The sequence below is a fragment of the Amblyomma maculatum genome, chromosome 9 (genome assembly GCF_055883805.1).
Source record: "Amblyomma maculatum isolate TAMU_Amacu chromosome 9, ASM5588380v1, whole genome shotgun sequence".
NCBI lineage: Eukaryota > Metazoa > Arthropoda > Arachnida > Ixodida > Ixodidae > Amblyomma > Amblyomma maculatum.
The window spans coordinates 94760820-94784421 of record NC_139352.1 but is presented as its reverse complement, the minus strand read 5'-3'; the positions used below and the strand labels follow the sequence as shown (position 1 = coordinate 94784421).

General features: G+C 43.5%; 1 protein-coding gene across 1 annotated transcript in view; it reads right to left on the bottom strand.

Annotated features, from left to right (window-relative positions):
- Positions 1–23602, bottom strand: part of LOC146179763 (putative sodium-dependent multivitamin transporter) — a 74500-nt gene that overhangs the window by 25003 nt on the left and 25895 nt on the right. Inside the window, exons 6-11 of the mRNA XM_084580272.1 lie at positions 21953–22093; positions 20571–20700; positions 14350–14438; positions 14164–14273; positions 10489–10556; positions 3979–4065 (exon numbers count right to left, since the gene is read on the bottom strand). Coding sequence (XP_084436398.1) covers positions 3979–4065; positions 10489–10556; positions 14164–14273; positions 14350–14438; positions 20571–20700; positions 21953–22093 — 625 coding nt within the window. The remainder of the gene's footprint in view (positions 1–3978; positions 4066–10488; positions 10557–14163; positions 14274–14349; positions 14439–20570; positions 20701–21952; positions 22094–23602) is intronic.

The following is a 23602-nucleotide window of genomic DNA, read 5'->3' as shown; positions in this document are numbered from 1 at the left end:
TATGGCCTAAATAACGTTCCAGCCTCGGCTTGGCATCACAGCCCGGCACTTTTCGGGAGAATCAGCTCTTGGTGCAATGCGAAGAGAAATGGCCCTTTTCTTGTAAATACTTGTAGGTTTACTCTGTTTCATTTGCGTCATTTTACAAAATTATAAAAGGTACCAAGAATGTAGCGAACCACTCAACGACGCGTGGTGCAATAGGGCTGTATGGGGCACTACATGGCGAGCTGCGAAGAAATAACTCGGCTGTCTGCTAGAAAAGATTGATTTTTAACTAACAGACACTTGCACGAAGGTGAAAATCAGGGGCTAAAAATTCATTTCTAGGCGAACAGTGCGCAATTTTATAGCGGCTACCCAGCTGTAGTCTTCCTGCTGACGCTTACGTCGTGCGCTGTCAAACACTTTTATTTGATAAGCCATGCACACCGTGGACTCTGCAGAGCTACATTTTATGAGTACCGTTTTCAGAAGCCACGCTACAAGAAGCCAGTCTTATTTTCACTGTCACTTAAGGATTTGCTATTATCCATAGGTGAACTACCGACGTTATTAACTTTTCTTCCTCAGGTTCCCTCTACATCCGCGCTTTCATGCACTTAGTCATTCCGCATGCTTTACAGGCATGGCGCTGTAAGCATGTGTTTAGGTCGTCTTAGTGCCAATCATTATTTTCCTTCAGTTTACTTAAACTAAAATAACAGTAGAATAAAATCTGAAAACATATCTGGGAGATAAATGAGAATACTGCGTAAATATTGCATAAATAAGAAGTAGATAATATGAAAGCTAAATACAAAATAGTTTGACTGCTGACAAGGTTTGCAGCCTACGGAGCTGTCGCGAGATCCCTGTCCTCTAGAGTTTTGGTGGACGACTAGTATTTTATTGACAAAGAAGATGCATGTTGACCACAAGGTGCACAAGAGTAGATACTGCGACAAAAGAAATTTGAGAAAATTAAGGGCGTGGCTATAGTTATTTAGCCACTTCTTTCGGCGTATTCGCATTCTTAACGCCTACGTTGGTTGAGAATTTGGATTGCTTTCCATAAGTAGGAAAATGTCCCAGCAGTAAGGCTGATGCCATGGGTGAACGTAACGAACTTATGAATTAATAACGGTACCCTTTGTTAACTGCAATGGGTGTCAGCGAAGCCAGACTGGAGAAGAGTGACACGAATGTTATCGAGAAGAGTGACACGAACCATTACTGACCTTCGTGATACTAATGGTTTGCAATCAGATCTTACTGAAATAGCTAAGTGGTGCAAACAATGGCATATGGAAATAAACGTTTCAAAAACGAAAGCTATAACAGTTACGGCGACTAGAACTACTGAGCCCATGCCTTATTCTGTGAGTAACGTGCCCATTGAAAATGTTCCTGCAGTCAAATACCTTGGTGTACATATTTCTTCAGATTTGACATGGCACAAACACATTGATTACATAACCACTAAAGCATCCAAAACCCTTGGTTTCTTTAGGCGCCACTTGTACTTTGCTAATCATGCAACCAAACTGTTAGCATACACAACTTTGGTAAGATCGAAGCTAGAATATGCCGGTTTCATGTGGAAACCACATCACACCTATCATGCCGAGAAAATGGAGTCGCTTCAAAATAAGGCAGCTAGGTTCATTGCAAGGAAATACGCCCGATACGAAAGCATCACAGATATTAAATCATCCCTAAATTTAAGCTCACTTGAAAAGCGAAGACTTAAAAACCTGTATGTCACTTTCACAGGCTTTATCACAATCCATCGCCGTTCACTGAATCTCATATCAAGCCAGCCCATCGCATTTTCCCCCCGTTTAGACAACTGCTTTAAAGTGCAACCCAAGATTGCTAGCACCCAACTTAGGCGGCATTCAGCTATGCTCTTGGCGATTTGCTATTGGAATAAACTACCGCAGGTGGTTTTGTTTCTGAAAGAAATTACGACGCATTTGTTACCAAACTGAAGTGCTTACTCTATGCCGATATATAAGAGATTGTTGTCAGAGTTGTATTCTTTTATACTGTACATCCAGCATTGTGTTCCACGTGTGTATGTGTATTTCTCTTTTTTTAGTTAATTATGTTCTTTGCTTCTGTCAGCGCATGTGTCTTTACGGTTTGATATTTTATATTCCACTATTATATAATATAACGAATTTATGTACTTTTCAGGCCCCTATGTAATGCCCGTAAAGGGCCTTTAGGGTATGTGAATAACAAAAACCTATGAGATGGCGGACGCAGGAGTTAGGAATAGGGCGAATCGGACAAAGCTGACATATGGGCCTTGTGTTTGCTAAGCCGAAGCAAAATAATATCTGTCTGACCGGTATACTCTTGACCACAATCCTCACAATGAAGTATAGAAACCACATTACTTGAGACAGAGTTTAACTCCTCTTTATGTGAAACAAAAAAATATCGCACTTGGATATTTTGGTGTCTTTGGTGTCTAATATGGCGGACAGAGCTTTCTGCAAGGATTTGTGAGTGGACGACACTCAGTTAGGCCATCATTTTTGGTACTGGTGCTGACAAGCAAATCTCTAAGTCTCCTTTCCCAGCAGTATACAGAACCCGTGAGAAAACACAGCATTCATTTTGGGTTCACAGGTTGACATGTTGAAGCGCTTGCTCTTCGTGTCTCTACCTTTGTGGGAGACGAAGCCCCCAAATTAGTCTAAACTTTACGCACGCTTCTTGTATAAGGCCCATTCTAATAAGGCGTCGGCAAGCAGAGTTTCTTTTCCAATTTTACTCGGAGAACTCTAATGCGAGCAGCTCGGTCATTGTTTCTTAACATATGAAGCTGCACAAGAAAAACCCGGTTTCTTGCAAAAACACAAAAAAGCTTATTACTACCATCAATTGAGACTATATGGGCGCCTGCGCGTCCTGTGTAATTCATTCCATAATAGTACACATTTGTCCGAAGCTGTCCTCTTTTTTTTCCTGTTTCTAATAACAACGGCTGAAAAAGTATTTTATCAACACTGCGCTGGTGTAATGAGAGCATTAGGGCTTACTCTGTTCGGAATTTTCAGCGCAGAAAGCGGTCCTTAAATTATGCCGAAAAAATTTTAAACTGGCGTCAGTTTATAAACACGTTATCTGTGTTCTCCCTTGCGTTCAGCTCAGCATTAGGAGCGAATGTTATTCTGCCTAAATTTATTTCTTTATTTATTCAAAATACCCCTAAAGGCCCTCAGTTCTAGGGTATTACATAGGGGGGGGGGGGGGCGGGGAGGGAAGGGGGCTGATACAGGCATGTAATCAAAAGCAAAAAAATAAACAACCATTACAAGAAACAACAAAACAGATAAAGGCATATAAATATTTGCAAAAATACAAATCACAAAAAAACATTAAAGCTTAAAAGGAAAAAAAAAATCAAATCCCCAATACTAAAGCATCGTAAGAAATAAAGCCGTGGAAACTACGGGATGGAGGCCAGGAGACAGCATATGAGACATCACAATGGCCCACAGTTGGTTTGTTGCCTCAGTCAACTCGTTTCTGTGCTTTTGCTTCTTACGAAGTCCCACCGGCTGGCCTACTACCACGCTTTCATAAATTCTGAAGCAGCAATGCCAACGGTAAAAAGCACTTTTGTGCAGCTAACCTAAGCAGCAGCTCTTTTATCCCCTCCTTTTGAAGAAGCATTAGTGCGCCACGTGTAGCGAAGGAAAATTTCCATTTTCAGAAAGAGTTCTTGAACCGTCAAAAATGCCTGAAATAATGGCCGCCACCTATTAGCCTATGAGGAGAATGCGGATAATCTATTAGGAGAAAGCTGTGCTGGGTGCTGAAATGTTTTCGTTGCCAGAGAGGTAGATGGATGAATAGGTGATTACGGGGTACACTATGCCTCCAGGCTTCCTTTTCAGCTCCTTGATCTGATAATTTAAGCTTTTCTAACCATCATATAGGAATTCACCTTTTCCTATATTTCGGATGACATAGACGCACCTTCGTGTTCGCCCACGGGAAACAAACAGCCGCTGCGAGCATGCCGGCAAACGGTCCGGAGGCACCGCTGTAGAGGGCCATCAGCACCTGCCCAAAAAATAAAAATGATTTCAGGCTATCGTTTGCGAAATACCACCAAAGACAAGACACACAACAAAGCTGAAACACATTGCACAGAATAAATAGCTCCGAAAACACCTTTAGATTCATGCTGCTAAATGAGAGGACCAATTTAAAGATCTAGCAGGTTTTCAGGGCGAAATCATTGAAGGCGAAATCCTCGAGGAATTCCCGCATCGCCACTGCTGTTGTGGGCGGTATCTGAGTCGGTCATCATCATCAGCAGCTGCCCCTAGAGGACAAAGGCCTCTCCCCTGTTTTTTCAATTAATCCGGCTCTATGCTAGCTGACTCCACTTGAGCCTTCAAACTGCCTAACCCCATCATCCCACCTAATTTTCTACCACCACCTGCCACACTCCTTCCCTTGGAATCTAATTTGCTACTCTTAGCGAGCATCGATTATCCTCACCTCGCGCACTACATGTCCTCCCCATGCCCATTTCTTGTTGCTTTTGACTAGAATATTATAACTTGAGGTATTTCTTTGGCCTACTCTGCATGCTTCCTGTCTCTTAAGGTTACGCATATCACTTTCCTTTCCATAGCTCTCTGAGTTGCCTTCAACGTGAGTAGAACCCTTTTCCTCAGCCTCCGCATTTTAGCCCGATATGCAAACCAGTAAGATACGACTCCTTATGGTTTTCTCTCGAGGGATACCGGTAAGCTTCTAGTCATAATTTGCGAGTACTTACCAAATGCGCTAACCCCAATCTTATTCTCCTAGTTATTTTTATTTTGCGGTGCGGAACGGTGTTTAACACCTATCCTCAGTATACACATTAGCTATCCTTTTTCGGTGTTTCGCTACATTTTGTAAACTTCTTCTTTTTTTTCTTTTGCAGGTTTTTGAACCTTAACTTAGTCTTCTGCATAATACTTTTAATAATTTCTGCTTTTGCTGTGTACGTCATCAATCAATCACTTTTGCACTTCATTTCCTGTGTTACTTAGGAAAGCAATATAATCAGTGAATCACAGATTACTAGTATGTTGTTCATCAAGCCTTGTCACTAAATCCTCCCATGTCAACCTAAATACTTCCTCTAATCAAGTTGTGCATATCTATGCAGAAATCATATTTCCTTGCCTAACGTCTTCGAAGTCGATGCTGTGAGCATAAACTTTGGAGGATGGCTATGACAGCTGCTTTTTTTTTTTTCAGGTGGCGTGGCCACACGCTTATTGGGTGGCCATGAGAGCAAATATTATCGACGAATGCAGAAGCGTTGTAAACTCGGAGCTCTTTTTTGAAATATTAAGGCGAGGCGGGTACAGCACAGTGGAAACCTTTGGATCTTGACCCCCCCCCCCCCCCCCCCCCCCCCCCTCCAAGCTACTCCGAGAACTAGCCGGCAAATTCATGCGGACTGCTATTATTGTTTGCATTTAGGATAATGATGTATGCTACAACTCTTTTCTATTTAGAATGTCTAAAATAAGAGACGCACAAGTGATGGGCATAATGTTTAGGACCAATAAAAACCTACATGGGCAGATATGTTGAACTGCAGAGGGAGACCTTTGCAGAGGAGACCTCGCTAGACAGTTCAGCTGTCGCGTACTGATAAGGTGGAGCTTAAGTGTCCTCCGAGTTTCATCAGTGCCCTGTCGCCTCATTTTCATGCGACAGAGAGCCCCTATTTACTGGCAAATACCAATTAAAGCGTTTGAAGATCAGATGTTCATGTTTTCTAATTAGCTTTAATTTTCTAGTGGCTTGACTCCTGAAATACTTGACCATCTAGGTATCTTTAAAATGATGTTGAATTTGGTGCTGACATCCGAATTCGGTAATGACACGATGCATTTACACACAGTCAATCTTTGCTCGTCCAGTTGAGGATTGCAAGACAGCAAAGATATCGTTAAGTTTTTTGTCTGTTTTTTTACCATCACGTTGCACACGCATGCGCACACAACGGGAGATACTAGGCACATTGTGAAATAATTACAAAAACGAGCACTCACCCAGAATTGTTTATTTGACATAGTCTCCCTGCGCTAATACCGCCTTAAGTTGTGTGCAGCCTGCAACTGGCTCAAGCGTGGGCTCTTAAATATATGTACCATTAGTTCATGGCAAAAGAGAGCGAAAAGTTACCACTACAGAATCTAAAGCCTGAAAACGTTTGCTAAGAAAATTTGCTAATGTTTCAGCTTCCTAAGTCGGTAAAAATGTTTTTGCCATTATTTTGCAATGCATCAGGCATTCTGTTTATTGTAACTGTGGAATTACCCAGAAAGGGGCCGCAACAAACACAATCACATGACAAGAAAACACAACACAGGCGCACACTACCAACTGTAATATGGAACTGAACACACACTTCCTCTTCACCACTCAACTACAACATCCTCTTCTACACCCAAGTACACCTTATTCACACAACTCTTCTTTACCAAGCAGATAGTAGCACATTCATCACAGTAGAACACAAACATCGTCCAAACATAACAGTCACAAATTCTACACCCAAGTACATCTTCACACAACTCTTTTTTGCCAAGCAGTTAGTAACACAATCGTACCGGTACAACACAACCATCGTCCAAGCATGACAGTCACAAAGTCTACCACATATACACACTCTAGCAAAAAACCACCACACAAGCTGTTAGGTTGTGGAATTGTTTGAGGCGGTTGCGGCTGGCGTATCTCTCAGGCGAAAGGTTGAAGGTCGCGGGCTAAGATGCTATGAAAGACGGACGAAATACGGCCTTGACCAGGAAGCCCAGTTCAGGAGCGCATTCAGGCAAACCTATCGAGCTAGCGCGAACGTCAATCTCTAGATCCAGCTGATCACAATCTGCTACGAAACCTGAGCACCTCATTAGCAAAATAAATCAATGGCGCATCAATCCGCCGTAGGCCATCCAAGACTGCGTCCAGCGTCCAAGTAGGAGCTGACGTTAGAATGCAGCATGCCTTGTGGGCCATATTCCATGTTCCCAAAGTGCGTGTTCTGCAGTGCATGAGTGGCACTAATGATCACTGTCACATGCAGGACGGTGCAATGTACTCGGAGCACCATATGACAGCCGACTGTCAACATATGATTTCAGAATGCTGGCCGCTCGTTACTGGCCCTACGAGAACGACAAATGATGAAGCTACCATCGCTCTAGCTGTCATCACAGGCAAAAAACGCATGCAATAGCTTTAAGAATGCCCCCTGTCAGTCGAGTCTGTAGGGGATAGTATAGCAAAAACCACGCCGTACAAACATAGACAAGAATACAAGGATGGGCTGCCTGTCATCTTCTTTTCCGTCCCGTATTTACAGCGTAGTACTTGGATAGACAATAATTCTTTCTGGGTCTCGAGCAGTCCTACGACGCTCCAGTCACAGCCAGCTCACTCTCCTATGATGATACTCACCACCATGATGGCCCAATGCCATAAGCAAGCTTGTCTGGACTCCCGGACAACAGTCTGCACTTTTAAATAGGCATGTCAATGCCTAGCCAAGCCTGTGTACGCAAAGTGTCGCGTATAGTTGAGCAAACCAGTGCAATCATGAGCACTACCAACTACCCCATCTATACGCAGAAGTCCTCAGCTATCATCGAAGACAGGGGTTACGCTTACGCTGGGCAAAAGCCTAACGCGGAAGTGGCCACGACCCCGTGTTAGCGTGACTGCTGCATACACACACACAGCGCATTCCTTGACTTTTTTCATTTTCCTAAGTAAAAGGTCAGCTGATGAGTCTGCGCTCTCATTAACAATTATGGCAAACAAGTGGAACAAATCTGGCGCATTACGCATAATCACGTATGACATTGGTGTCAGTGTGTAGAGGACAATGACGAGGAGCAGAAAAAAGACTAAGTTACCGTCTTATGCGCGGACCGGATGTCCCTCGAATACGCCGAAATCGGCTCTCTGCGTTACCGACTCTGCGGCCTTTACACGTTTCGGCAATGTGACAATATACCCTTACACTGAATAGACGAAATGGCACATTATGAATACTTGACTAGAGAGGGCAGCAGGTTATATCTCACCGCATCTATAGGAAGCGGACGATCTTTGTGGATGCGTGGTGAACCTTACAGCCACCACAATGTCATAAGCCACCAGCCAGAAATTTATAATTGCGAACATTCAAAAAGCTCTCGTGATGACCACACGTTCACGACTGTAAGATAGACCACTGGTCATACGCCCCTCTCTTTCATGTGGAACCAGGGATTCTGTACCCAGCAAAAGAAGTAATAGCAGCAGTACCAGGAAACACTGGTACTGTCGCTTTTACTTCAAGATTTGGGGATCAAGAGATGTCCTGCATATGTGCAAATATATTTTAAACTAATCGATATTGGGTTCCAAGATGAGAAATACATACTCAAGATATATTTTCTTGATTTTTTTTTTCATGTCACTTGTAGTTCAGTGGCCGTTTATTATCCTGTGACTTTGTACTTCCGCCCCTCTCCCCTCACCTTTTAAGAATTATCCCCCTTAGATATATGCCTTAGCAGGGCCCTTTGCAAAGCCTGTCCTTTTGTAAGATGTATCTGCACCAAACCCGCTTAAGTGGTGACTAATCATCAGGCGCCATTGTAGGTTTTCCTGGTACTGCCACTTTTACTACTTTTGCAGGCCACAGGATCCCTGGTTCCAGGCTGAGAAATACATACTGAAGATTTTATTATTTTTTTTGTCCACTCCATGACCTACTTTCTTCTCACCCATCCTCCCCTCCCCACTCCTTCACATCTACTTTCTCCTCACCCACTTTTCTCTCCCCAGCTTTTCTTCTTCGGAAGCAAAAGCGTATTTAAACTCCTGCCAGTGATGATCGCTTTGCCCAGACGAAGACAAGTCCACTTGTCGAAACGTTGGCTCGACCTGCGAACTGAGGCATACTCATTTACCCTTGTTCAGTGCTCTTTCATACCGTGTAAACAATCTTCTCCCTCTCGTTCTACCTGGATCACTTTATTTGCTAGTTGCGAACCTTTCCTTGATGCTCTGTTTGACATAGAAACTATTTCCTCTTTTACAACTCCGACAAGATCACGCCCATGCGATACTCGCCTACATATCGCCATACAATGCTTACACATAAATAAGAGGGGAGGGGGAGCCGTCATCGACGCTGCTCTATAAAGCTTATGCTCCATTCCTAACCCACACGTTTTATGAGTCAGTCCAGCGAGGTCAACTACGAAATTTTCGAACAAATAATTTTCGCTGCTGTAAATACCTGGGTGCGGAACTGTGCTGACCACGTGACTGAAACCGGACCACAAATTTCAGGCTTTTTCTGGTTTCTACAAGTGCAGTATTTGTAGGTAATTGAATGCAGTATTCATGTGACTTATGATGTCTGTCCAATCTGTTGGGTTTCTAGGTCATTTGAGCAAAATTTGATATCACCTGCGCCGGGAACGATGCTCCTCAATATATCGCCTAACACTGCGCTTATGTAATGATATGAATATCTTATGAATTTTGACTGTGAGCAAACTTTGTACATACTATCCAAATACATGTAGTGTGGGCTGCGAAAAAAGTGGCCCCAATTAGCAGAAACGGCAATGGCGGCAGCGTCCATGGCACGAGGTCCGGGCGACCAATTTTCACCTGGCCCCCTACCTGCCAGCCATCTACACACTGCAATAGGCAGGCTAATGAAGAGGCCTGTTTTGTATGCTGAAAATGTTTGCAATTGGCAGTAGCAGCAAAATGATATTGGTGTCATGGTCGCCTCCACCATGTGACTGCGCATATAATGTTTTCGCGTAACTCAATGCAACGCAAAATAATAGTTTGACTGCAAAACTATAAAGAATATCGTGTTTACACCTCACGTTGTGACTGTTCTGAATACGTTCACTTATGCGCTGTGTTCCTTGTAAAGAATATAACATTTTGCGGTTTGAAGCCGATTACAGCTAAGTTTCAGTTTGAACTGTCGCTCCGTTCATAACCTTCTTCCGGCTGGTTTGTTCACTGGTGAATAAAAAGGCTGGGTTGAACAGACCCTATCAGAGCAGCGTACGCCTGCTGAAGAGAAGCCCCTCGATTACCAAACCACAAAGTGGACAAGCGCTAAATACACCTTCTACACCGCGCCGCTCAAGGCAAATCTTATCCACGCTCGTAAAATTCAGGCTCAATTCACAAAGAGTCAGTATACAGCCATGAGTGCTCATTGTCCAAAATACGGCCCTGAACTGAATAAAAGTATGATAGGCATTAACCTAGACAGCCATACGTGTTTTTTTTTTTTTTGCCGGGAGCTAATATTGGTTACCAAATCCTACTGGGCAGCTATGCAACCAATACAGATGATGTAATGCCAGATAATTGAATGGGAAGGAAACATGAACCTGTTGACACGCTTTATAGAAATGCATGGAAGGCAATGGTTCTTACCCTGGTTGCTGATCCCATGTAGGGTACCAGGACGGCAAAAAAAGTCATCAGAGTACCGCTGGTGACCTCTGGAGATGGAAATATTAAAGAGAAAAGTTTTTGGAGATATGCCACGAGGGTGCGGAGCCGCCGAGTGCACGTTTTACTAGTGTCTCAGTCAGCTGTTGAAGCCAATCTTTATTTCATCACTTCGCATTCACTTGCCTCAATTCACCATTCAAAGCATTGTGCCTACGTAAAAGGATCCGAAGTGCGCCTACAAACAACTGCTACCGTTGCGACGTGTGTTGCCTTATGCTAGCTCGAAAAGTAGAGCCGCATAGGAAACCAGAACATCCGCTTTGGTCAGCAGATGGTACCGAACAAAGCAGTTGAAAATGTAACAGCGCTGCATGTCGACAATTACTGTTGTCAAATATTATTTCTGTCATGCGCGCGTGATAGCCTCCTTCTTTCTACATTACGTGAAACGTACTTTAAGACGAATGGGGAAGCTCTTATCACAATAAACAGTTCAGGATCGCTTTTCAGAAGTGTTGTGAAGGCTGGGCACTAAATTTCTTTTTATGTAATGTCTATCGCTAAGTTCATTTGAATTAATATCTAATAAATGGGCATATATTTTTCCCTCCGTATGATGATTCATTGTGTCTAACAGCAGAGCAGTGGTCCAGTGAAATGCTTAGTAACTATGTAGTATTGTGCCGCTGAACACAGCCACCTCAAGTGCTTACAAAAGTGCATCCGAGGCCTGCTTTTCGCTTTTGGTTTTAGACTTCGGCATACATAGGCTCCAGTGTCTGACAATTGGGGAAAAAGCAGTTGCCAGAGTATCGTACTACACGAGTACAGCCTATATTACTACTTTACAGAGCATTCTCGTGCATGCTGAGTAAAAAGCAGAGATTTTTTGAAGCTGCTGTTTCCAGGAGTAAATTATTTGTTGCTTTTGAAACATTTTCTCTTCCTTTATGAGCGAACCGATGCTACAGAAGTCAAGCGTAGCTGCGTGTGTGTGGGGGGAGGGGGGGGGAGGGGGGACAAAAGCACGTCAGTGGATGAATTTTCATTTCGGACGTTTGCAGGAATCAAGTGGATACAGTTGGTACAGAGCCGGGTAATTCGGAGAGATGTCGGAGAGGTCTGTTTTGTACAGTGCGTGTACCTAGGCTGGTAAAAGGGATGAATCAATGAACGGAAGTAAGACTTGATTCAAGATTTGGGGAGGAAGAGATGTTGTGCGTATGTCCAAACATATTTTAAGCTAGTCGACATATTCACACATCAATTTAGTGATGATGGATATTTAAGTGAATCTGAACGTTAATGCTACATTTATTTTAAAACGCAGGTGAAGAAAAAAACGACAACCGGATATTTCAAATTTATGCATTCGTGTGTTAGTTACACATGTCTACGAACTACGCATGCCTTGGAAATGCTCTTCTAAGAGCACAAAATCAGCGTATATTTCCGACCACACTTCTGACTAGCCTAAACTTGCACCCTCAAGACTGCAGGCAGGTCAAGAATACAATGTGATGCTCACAACGTCCTTCGTGGTTAAAGAAAGAGGTGGGGGGGGGGGGGGATGCAGAAGTATAAAAAATAGATGAAAATGTGTTCAAAACTTCATTATTACTAACTATGCAAACACCTAATTTTGATAATAACAACAGACGAAGACAAGGCTTCTCAATCTTAAACACGGCGCAAAGAAAACTGATTTTTGCAGATCAGTTCCTAGTCTAAATTTAAGTGATTATGACCAACAATAAGCTCGGGTCCGTAATATGGGTGAAAGTGCGCTCTCACTTAGAGCTGTATTTTTTTGTAAAGAAGTGCAAGATGCCGGGCTAGTTGGTACTGCATAATGAAATAAAACAGCGCAACGAACGGGACGAAACACGAAGAAAGGGAGACAAAGACACAGGCGCTGACTAACAACTGAAACTTTATTCCGAAGCAGGACACATATATAAGGTACGAAGAGAGGGGGTGTGGCCAAATGCGATCCTGCACAATCACCGAAACAGTGTAGTCATGCCCAAGAGTAAAATACGATAAAAAGGTGAAAAGCCGAAAAGACTAAAAGCGATAAAAACCACGGTGGTAGGAGGCCGGTACGGAAAGTAAAATCGGTAAACCAGATATATACATAGCCAAAAAGGCAAGTAAAAGCATTAAAATATAACGATAAAAAACAAAAACACGGGACTAAAATCGTGGCACAAGGTGATTAACAAAAGTAGCGGAGAGGGGCATTCAAGAAAAAAGTTAAACATTTACCCTGCCTCTGAGAAATTCCAATTCTTTTTGCGACAAGCACAGGGAGCGTGCACTCACACATTGCTCATTTGCGCTGTGGATTTCGAACGCTTCTGCGATTTCCCTGGATATCCTATTCCGTCCTCTAGCAAGCACAATTCTTGCTAGAGGACGGGATAGGATATCTTGCTAGAGGACGGAATAGGATATCCAGGGAAATCGCAGAAGCGTTCGAAATCCACAGCGCAAATGAGCAATGTGTGAGTGCACGCTCCCTGTGCTTGTCGCAAAAAGAATTGGAATTTCTCAGAGGCAGGGTAAATGTTTAACTTTTTTCTTGAATGCCCCTCTCCGCTACTTTTGTTAATCACCTTGTGCCACGATTTTAGTCCCGTGTTTTTGTTTTTTATCGTTATATTTTAATGCTTTTACTTGCCTTTTTGGCTATGTATATATCTGGTTTACCGATTTTACTTTCCGTCCCGGCCTCCTACACCGTGGTTTTTATCGCTTTTAGTCTTTTCGGCTTTTCACCTTTTTATCGTATTTTACTCTTGGGCATGACTACACTGTTTCGGTGATTGTGCAGGATCGCATTTGGCCACACCCCCTCTCTTCGTACCTTATATATGTGTCCTGCTTCGGAATAAAGTTTCAGTTGTTAGTCAGCGCCTGTGTCTTTGTCTCCCTTTCTTCATGTTTCGTCCCGTTCGTTGCGCTATTTTATTTCATTTTTTGTAAACAATATTGTAAAATATTCATCCAAAACATTTTATTCTGCATTTAAGAGGCACTAGTCATTTAAGAGGCACTAGTTCAATACAGTTACAGAAAAATAAACGGTTGAAGTTTCTCCAATATTTCTTACCTTCATCTGCAATAGCCAGGGGCTATAAATACAATACATGCATGCTTGAACACAAACCCATCGAAAGTTTTTCATCTAAATTCCAATACTCTTGCGAAAATATCTTCGCATTTGTTATTACTATTGCTATTATGAATGAGCCTTCCTATATCTACTATCAGGGCATTCGTGCTGAACTAGATATGAGAACTAAGATGCCCTTACCTGCAAAGCGCGCATTAGGTGGAAAATTTATATTGGGAATAGTTTTTCCTACCACTAAATATTTGCTATATATGCGAGATTACGAACAAATGTTCGCAATATAGGGAATTAAAGACAATGTAGTAACTAAAGTAAAAATCTCTTTTTATAACAAGTTTTACAGAAACACGCTTCTGCACACAATACTGCATGAAAATATTAAAGCAAGTTTCACTTCGGATAGACATATTTCAGTGCTTGGAGAAAGGATTTCATGGACAAATTTGAAGACGTGAATTGTTTAGAGGACCATCACAACAACTCGCGGATGGCAGTTGCGCTTACTCGCTACTCACCAAGAAAGTGCGTCATTATGGTGGTTTGCCGTCTGTTCAGCTCGAAATGTGGTGCTACGATGTCGACGTAGAACGTGGCCGCATGTGAGTTTATGATGGACGAAACTGTGCTGGAAAACCAAAAGTTCGCGTATAACCTTTCATCGTGTATGCCTACAAGATTTTATGTGGCTTTATGAGTTGTACCTTACGGAAGCACCTACAAGGCCAGCAAGAAACAATCCCTGAAGTCCATTGACGTTCCCGAGATTTTTACCGACGTATAGGGGAACCACCTGAAAGTTAGAAACATGAATCTGAAGAAAATAGTTCTTTTCGCCGCTCATCGTGCCCACAATATTGACCAGCGAGAGAAGTAGAACGCGTTTGAAGTCTAACTGGATTTAGTTATTGACAAAGTTTTGTGTCTGCCGCAGACTGCTCAGTACATGTCACCAGCAGAGTACCTCTCCGAAAACTGACCTCTTAACTGCGCAAATTAGGCTGATACGGACATTTTGATTTCACAATATTTAGACAGGATAATTTTCCTCGTGAAGTACATTAACTTGTGCACAATGACAGCATTAAGACACCCCTTAAGAGTGCTTCCCGTGCATCATCGCAAGACTGCAGCGGAAACAACTCGCACTTCATTGTTTTGCACCGCATCAGCAATGTTTAACCACATCCACGAGGAGTGCGTCATCACCACGCACCGCAATCGTCAGTACCAAGTACTATACATAGTCATGTCCGCGTCGAGTAATTGCACGCTCAGAAAATTCAAAATCAAGAATAAAGGTAAAATGATCTCATCAGTGCTCGTCTAGTGTGGTGGGCACATAATTATGACCAAATCACAAGAATTGCAACGCTCAACAGCTTCAGTCTGCTGCGGGCCCTAGGAATGGGCATAAGGAACAGTTCTCATTTAAATGTTTTGGATATTTGGCGTGAGTGTGAATCCTAGATTAGAGTCCCAAAAACATAATGGAACATAATGGATCGTGCGTTGGTTTTTTTTTTTTTTTTGCTGCAACAAAGCAGAACAAAATTTTAATACTAATACCCACACCATCGATCTGTGGATATTATTGATGGGATTCAAGATTACTCTACTTGGAGATCCTAAAGTGTCGCTTCACCGGTCGTCAAAAACCTATTTGGTAGAAAGTCGTTAGTAATGCAGCCCTATTTCTACCAATGTGGTAGTCCACTTCAATGGCTTGATAACCCTTTTGAACACCGGCAGTATAGAGCATAAACTGAACCTTAGGCCTAATGGCCACAGGGAAGGCACAGGCAAACGCCTTCCGAAAGCAATTTCTCAGCATTTCATTCAGAAACAGAATAGGTTCGAAGAAATAAATTATCTTCTCAAGTCAGGCTTTAAATATTCGCGGAACAGAAAATGTAGCGAGGCATATCTAATTTAAAAATAAAGACCATTGAAACCAGCAGGAACAAATATCTCGAAAGGAACACTAGAAGCCCTTCAATATATTCCCCCCGCGTCATAACTAGACAGAAAAACAATCTAATTTAGAGTTAATTGTGCAGTTCAGTCACAGCATGTGTACACTCTATCATCCTCCGCTGGAGCAAAACTGCACCTGTTCTTCAAAGCATATTTCCTTATCATCTCCTACTCTGGTCGGCCCTTGACTTTTTTTTTTTCTCAGGACGTGGCAAGTGTGGTTCACTTTACCTGTTACTATTGTGTGGCAAGTGTGGTTCACTTTACCTGTTACTATTGTTGCTCGGTCTTTCTCCCCTCTTTGCGGAAAGCTTTTGAGAAATGTTCCCCTGCAGATGTATTCCTTATTAGGACCCTTTAGAATGCCGGTCCCCTTTCAAGAAAGGGGCGTCAGCCTCAAACTGGCTTTAGTCGCTGAGTCATCATCCATCCCGCATTTTAGTTTTTCTTGCTGCTGCCTTGTTTTAATTTCTTTTCCAGGGCGCAGAATCACCGGCTCCAAGCAGGGAAATACATGCCGAAGAAACATATTTTTCACTCCTTGACCTACTTGCCTCTCCCTGGCCCTCGTCTCTCCCCCTGCCTAGCTTTTCGTCCTCGGAAGAAAAGCGTGTATTTAAACCCCTGCCATTGAAGTTCGTGCTGGCTGGACGAAGACAACTCCACACGTCCAAACGTTCGTTTGACATGCGAACTGATGCTCTCCATCTACCCTTGTTCAGTGCTCTTTCATACCATGCAGCATTTTTTCCCTCGTTCTAGCCTAGATCCTCAACAACGAATAATGACGGAACAAGGTAAGCCTCCTCTTTTTTCACTGGCACATGTAGCGCTTATCGGTAACACTAGTACAAAAATTCACAATCACTTCCCTTCTGGAGAACACGTAAATTACATCAGATTTTAAAGTGGTGCCGAGAATGATGCCATAAGTAAACTCCATAGCCGCAGCACCACGGTACATCACCCACTTCAGCGTTCACGGCGGTTCTAGTCACTTGAAACATAGCACCGGAGAACAGACGATTCGAGCCTTGCAAACACTCATATACGATGTTCATGCCACTAGACCAGACGCGAGACTCACAGTGACAACCAACCTACCTAGGCTCAAAAACACCAAATGCTCACAAGCACCAATTGCGCAGTCGCGAACCCTAGTGGCACACGCACAGAACGTATTGGAAGTTAACCACTTCTTGCTTGACATGGAACTCAGCCATGAACACTTCGAAGTCACGCATTACGCAGATATCCAACATAGTCCTGTCACACCCGTCCAGAGATGGACTACACCTCATCTTTCGAGGTGTGCGCCTAATGGCAAACATGATCAAGTATAGAATGTGGAACTTATCTTAATGAACGCAGCCATGTGAGCCTATCACTGGCACCTTTCTGGCTAGCCGGAACAACTGACCACATAACGAAACTAACAACATTCCAGAACGCCAATAACCTCCAATTGTCAGGACCCGTGGCAGTTCACACAAACGGAGGTCGTGGAACTAGGTCAGGTCAGTCGTTCAGTCTTGTCCGACTCTTCGTGACCCTATTGACCATGTCACGCCACGCTTTCCGGTCTCTCACTATCTTCCTAACATCACATAACTTCATCTGCAGTGCCTCGAGGATGCCATCTAACCATCGCGTTCGCTGCCTACCCCTTCTCCGGCGACCCTCAACCTTTCCCAACATCAAATCTTTCTCCAGCGACTCCTCTCTTCTCATCAGATGACCAAAGTAGCTGAGCTTTAACTTTAGAAGTTGACCCTCCAATGAGCAGTCAGGGTTTATGGTCGACAATATTGACTGATTTGATCTTCTGGCAGTCCAAGGAACTCTCAAGAGTCTTCGCCAGCACCACAATTCAAATGCATCAATTCTTCGGCGGTCAGCTTTTTTCAGAGTCCAACTCTCGCATCCATACATCACAACTGGAAAGACCATAGCACGAGTTATACGGATCTTGGTTGGCAGACCAATGTCTCTGCTCTTTACTAGGCGGTCAAGGCTAACCATTGCTCTCTTTCCCAGAAGCAGGCGTCTCCTAATTTCATGGCTGCAGTCTCCTTCCGAGGTAATCTTGGAGCCCAAGAAGAGAAAATCTGTCACAGCTTCCACTTCTTGTCCCTTGATGCTCCAGGACTTGATAGGGCAAGACGCCATGATCTTTGTCTTTTTAATGTTCAGTTTAAGCCCAAACTTCTCACTCTCTTCTTGTACGCGCATCAGAAGTCTCTTGAGTTCCGCTTCACTTTCTGCCATTAAAGTGGTATCATCCGCATATCTAAGGTTGTTGATACGTTTTCCAGCAATCTTCACTCCAGCTGAAGACTCGTCCAGACCGGCGGAAAAACACGCATCCACAGACTCGCAGACAAACCGCAGTACATTCACACAGACACCCACACATTCTAGGAAAGACTCCAGCTGCGAGGCGGACACCGATGTGGACTACATCACAACACCAGCCCTAGTCAGCCGGCCCAGAACACGTAACGACTATCTTGAAGTTTACACGGAACAAAAGAAAATGAGTAATAGCTAGAACAGAAATCTCCCATCAAAATAGTCGTCCCTTCCTTGTTACTACAAATTTAGACGCAATACGGTGCATGCCCCGAAGGTAAAGGCAAATTATTATCAACCAGGCACGACACTGATATGCGAAGGGCCATAGCTGTACACAGAGCACACTCAGTTGTTGACAAGTGTAGCATTGCGATCGATAAGAGCAACTTGTTACTGGTATGGTATTATTGTTAAACAAAGCAATGATACTGAAAGGACTTATGATTAATGTAAAGTCCGCTCTCGCACGCTCCGACGTGAGCTATTCATTCGTTGGAAAAAATATTATAGATGATGCGACAATAGCGTTGATAGCCATTTTAAAATATTGCTGTCAGGAGCAAGAAGATGAACTTACCGACCAATTGGATAAAAAAACATTAACCGCGGACTAGTATCGAGCATTAAGTAAATTCGTGATAAAGAAAGCAGAAAAACTCCTCGTTAAATAACAGCGTAAATTCATGACCGATAAGGTGCCGCTAGATAATCACGCACCTAGGAGATCAGACATACACCCTAATGCTTCTCAACAGCGACGTGTTTCACGTACGAGATAGGACGTAGAAGATAGCAAAGTCACTGATATTTCTAAATATTTAAGTAACAGTGACAAAAAGATTCTAAGAAAAGGCCTAACCTTCTGCCCAACAAACATGGATTTCACCGCGATATGACTGAATTCTTGACGAAAATGCGTAATAAGGAATTCCTCGCCGAAAACACAAATAATGTACCGAAAGCATCTAACCTATTCAGAGCCTCCAGCACATACATAAACGATATTCTGCGGAAATGCCACTCCTTGCTAACGTGTAATTACCGTCTGTAGAAAATAATCCCGGAAGGACCAAGCGTAAAATAGAAACGGAGCACAACCTCACAGATATTATAGTACACTCTAATCTCGACAACAAGCATCCAACATGACCACATCCTAGCTCTCCGCCCAGATGTAATACGTGCAATGATATACAAAAAGACACCACAGTTAAACTCACTGCAAGCGGTTTCTATTATAACATAAAACCTGGCTTTAATTGCACACCTTCAAATGTTGTCTAACTTCTCAAATGTTCCTTCTGTCATAAACAGTACATCAGACACGCCGGGTAGAGAAAACATATTGACGCATATCTAATCCATAAATGAAGAAAATTGGAATCAGCAGGAACAAATATCTCGGAAAGAACGCTAGAATCCCTTCAATATATTCCCTCTGCGCCCTAACTAGTCGGTAAAACAATCCCATATAGAGTTAGTTGTGCAGTTTATTCACAGCACGGGTACACTTTATCACCCTCCGCCGTAGCATAAACTCCAAGTGTTCGTCAAAACATGTTTCCTTCTTATAATTTTCTACTTTGGTTGGCCCTTGAACCCTTTTTGTTTCGGACGTGGCAAGTGTGGTTGTCTTGACCTGTTATTATTGTTTCTTTATCCTTCTCCCCTCCTTGCCGAAAGCTTTTGACAACGGTTCCCCTGCAGATGTATTCTTTATTAGAACCTTTTAAAATGCCTGTCCCCTTAAAAGATAGGTGTGTCAGCATCTACCTTTCTTTAGGAGCTGACTCGTCATCCCCTAGCATTGTAGGTTTTCCGTCTGCATGCTGCCGCTTTTTAATTTATTTTTCAGGCCACTGGATAAGGGGTTCGAGGCTGAGAAATACATACTGAAGAGACATTTTTTCCACTCCTTGACCTACTTTCTTCTGCCCCCCCCCCCCCCCCCTCCTCCCTCCGCCTCCCTAGTTTTTCTTCTCCCGAAGCAAAAGCGCATTTAAACCCCTGCCAGTGATGATCGAGTCCCCAAAAGAAGACAAGTTCACTTGTCCAAACTTTGGCTCAACTCGCGAACTGGAGTTTTCCCTCTACCTTTGCTCAGTGGTGTTTCCTACCGGTCTACTCTGGAGCCACCATAGACTGCGCTGTTTTCGGAGCCTTCGTGAACACTTTATTCTTTACTTGTGCGTATAACGTTTTAGGACTGTACTTGAGGGTAATATCGAGAACTTGCTGTACTAGCGCCATATATATTGTTACCGGTGCTTTATCAGTTCATGAATAGAATGACTGAATTTTAAATAAAAGAGACAGCAGAGCGCGCGTATTATCGGCTACTCTTGGTCCTTCTTGGGCGTCTGATCACCCCACAATGCAACTAAAGCGCACTTTATGCATTGGCGGTTGCACTGCCTCAAGATTCGAGGCGCACACATTAAGCACAGCACACTGATCGTTGGAGTGATTGATTGATTGAATATTTGATTGATTGTGAAATCCGCAGTCAATGTCAGGAAACGTTTTGCCATTTTTTTAACTGCTTTTTCCCGAGCTCCCTCGAAATTCATGCAGGACGTTCACGTAAACTCACCTGATCAAGGCGTGTGATGGTGCCAGCTAGCATAGGGTCACAGTCGCGATACCAGTAGGTTAGAGCCAGTGCCGTCAATGATATCGTCGAAATGAAAAACATCAGCATTGCAGCTCCAGTCCACACAACCCTGCATAAAGGAAGCAGCCCCTAGTGTCCCCAACTGTTTTCATAAGGCACGATATTAAAAATATTTAATTGTGCTGCTATAATGACAAATAATTTGCAAAAAAAGTTGGCAAGAGAAAATTGCCTATATATCATACGGCCGAAGAGAATCATTAGCTCGGATTGAGCACGACAAAATGCAAAAAGCAATGTTCTCATATTCTATGCTTACTCCTGCAAATAACACAGCACTGACTGCAGGACAGTGGGTTTAGTTCTGCCCGTTGCACATATATTTGACATGCGTTCGAATTTTCTGAAGCCACTTTTAAAATGAATTGTGCATTGCAGCGCGTAAATGAAAGAGTTACTCAGCCTAACTAGCCCGAAGCAGAGTAAGGTATTAAAGGGAGCAAGTGTTTTTGCAAAGAAGTTACACTGAAAGATCACGATTTGTTTTTAGCGCTAGAATTGTAGTAACATGAAATATTCGAGATGCAGAAAGCAAGGCAAAAAAGAGAGGCGTAACTATCGCAGATGTTATACACGGTTCAGGAGAGAAACGTCATAATAATAACAAATAGTTCTGCGTCTGCAGCTACACACACTGACGCAGGTAAAGTTTCCATGCGCCATTCGCGAATACACTTTGAAGAGTAGCCTGATTTACCTTCCTTTCTTTAACGAACAATAAATTTAATATTTGTCTTTGCGAACTGACGTAGCTAATACGTTAACTTACAATTACTTTCTAACATTGCAGCTCATTTTTTTCAGCCCATATAAACTAATCTGCTGCCAAATGTTTAATAAAGAAGGGTTTACGTGTTTTTTTTTTTCAAATTAGCGAAGAAGTTTTGTTGTATTTTTTCTTCAGCTGCATTCTTCTACAGCAATCTCTGTTTTAAAATACAGTTCTTTAGATAATTTTACTTTCGTGAATATGTCAAACAGTTCTATAATTGCTACTGAGCACAGCCAAACAACATCAGCTTTGTGTTGTGCTGGTACAAAGGTATATATGGCTACTGGTAAATTTAAATTACACCAAAAAATAATATCTGTGTCTACCACATTTGCCATTAAAAGCGTTCACTTCAACGTTCATTTGAGTCAGTGTGATTGAATGGATATTCCTATGGGTAGTGAAGCTCCCTATCCTCATTACACCTAGACAAGGCAGTCGTTTTGGCTGAAAAAAATAGGAGGTAATGCGCTTTGAAAGTGGTGAAGTGGTAGGGAAAGCATGGCACCTTAACTAAGTGAACACTCGCCTGCGTGCGCTACTCATATTCCTCGCCGCCAGGAATCTCTGAGCGACCATCTGGTCCATGCCGTCCCGTACCAGGTGAAAGGGAAGCGTGGCAATGGCGTGAGCCCACACCGTCTCGTCGTTTCCGAAGTCGGTGTCAAGTCTGCATGAGCAAAGACACCCGTTTAAAAATTGTAAACGCAGTACTACACAACAAATTTAAAATAAGACAAATGTTTCGAACAGAACTGGCTGCTATCATGCTCCGAATAAATATTTGGTGCACATATTTCGCAGTGCTATTCGCGCTATTCGCGCTTTTTAAGACCCTCTGAGCAAGATTCTGTCCAGCCACAATCTTTCAGCCTGTTCTCCACACCGTGATGCAGCCTTCATGACACTCCGCCACCTTCTGACGACTCCGCGAATCCTGCGTCATTTCGACCCTTCTCTCACAGAAATGCACACTGATGCCAGCGGCGTCCGCCTCGGCGCTGTCCTCGCTCAGCGGAAGTCTGGCTTTGGTGAATACGTTGTCGCTTACGCCAGCCGGACCTTGACAAAAGCTGAAGAAAACTATTCCGCCACGGAGAAAGACTGTCTGGCTATCCTCTGGGCAATAGCCAAATTTCGCCCATACTTGTATGGCCGTTCTTTTGATGTCGTCCCCGATCGTCACTCCCTCTGATGGCTGTCTTCTTTGAAAGATCCTTCCAGTCAACTGGCCCGTTGGGCTCTGAGGCTCCAAGAATACGACATTAACGTCGTCTATCACTGTAGCCGTAAACATGCTGATGCTGATGCCCCCTCACGTTCTCCCTTGCCATCTGAAGCCACTCCTGCTGTATCCGTCCTATATCCCATGCCCACCGACATGCCAATCGATATGACATCCGAGCAACGCATGGATTGCTTCAATCCTGGATCTTTTATCTGGTCGCTCGTCACGACCTCCTTGCCGCACTCTCCGTCGCCAGTCTCACCATTTCGCCATCAGAGCCCAGCTCGTAGAAATTACCTTCCGGATGGTCGAAAGTGGCTGCTTGTCATTCCGAGCCATCTGCCCTCTGTGCTTTGCTCCCACTACTGCGACGATTTCCAGTGTAGTCATGCCGGCTTATTGAAAACCTTCATTCGCCTGCGACAGCGGTACTACTGGCGTGCGATGTATCGTTATGTGTGCAGGTTCGTCCACTCCTGCCCAGAGTGTCAGCGCCGAAAAAACCCACCTCGCCAGCCCGCCGCTCCTCTGCAGCTGTCAACCTGTCCAGCTCAGCCATTTGAGCGCGTTGGAATTGACCTGTACGGCCCTCTTCCCAGCCCATCAACAGGCAATCGCTAACTCATTGTTGCAATTGATCATCTCACAGGCTACGCCGAAACGGCACCTTTGCCATCTGCTTCATCCTCCATCATATCATTCGTTGCCACGGGGCTCCCAAAGAATTGCTTAGTGACAGAGGTCCCGCCTTCCTTTCTGAAGCTGTCGAAGCTGTCCATAGAGAGTGCAAAATCGTTCACCGCGCCACCTCTGCGTACCATCCGCAAACAAATGGAATGGTCGAGCGAGCGTTTCAACCGCACCATGGGTGACATGCTGGCAATGTATATTGCTTCCGACCACTCCAACTGGGACCGCGTTCCTCCATTCCTCACCTTCGCTAATAACCCT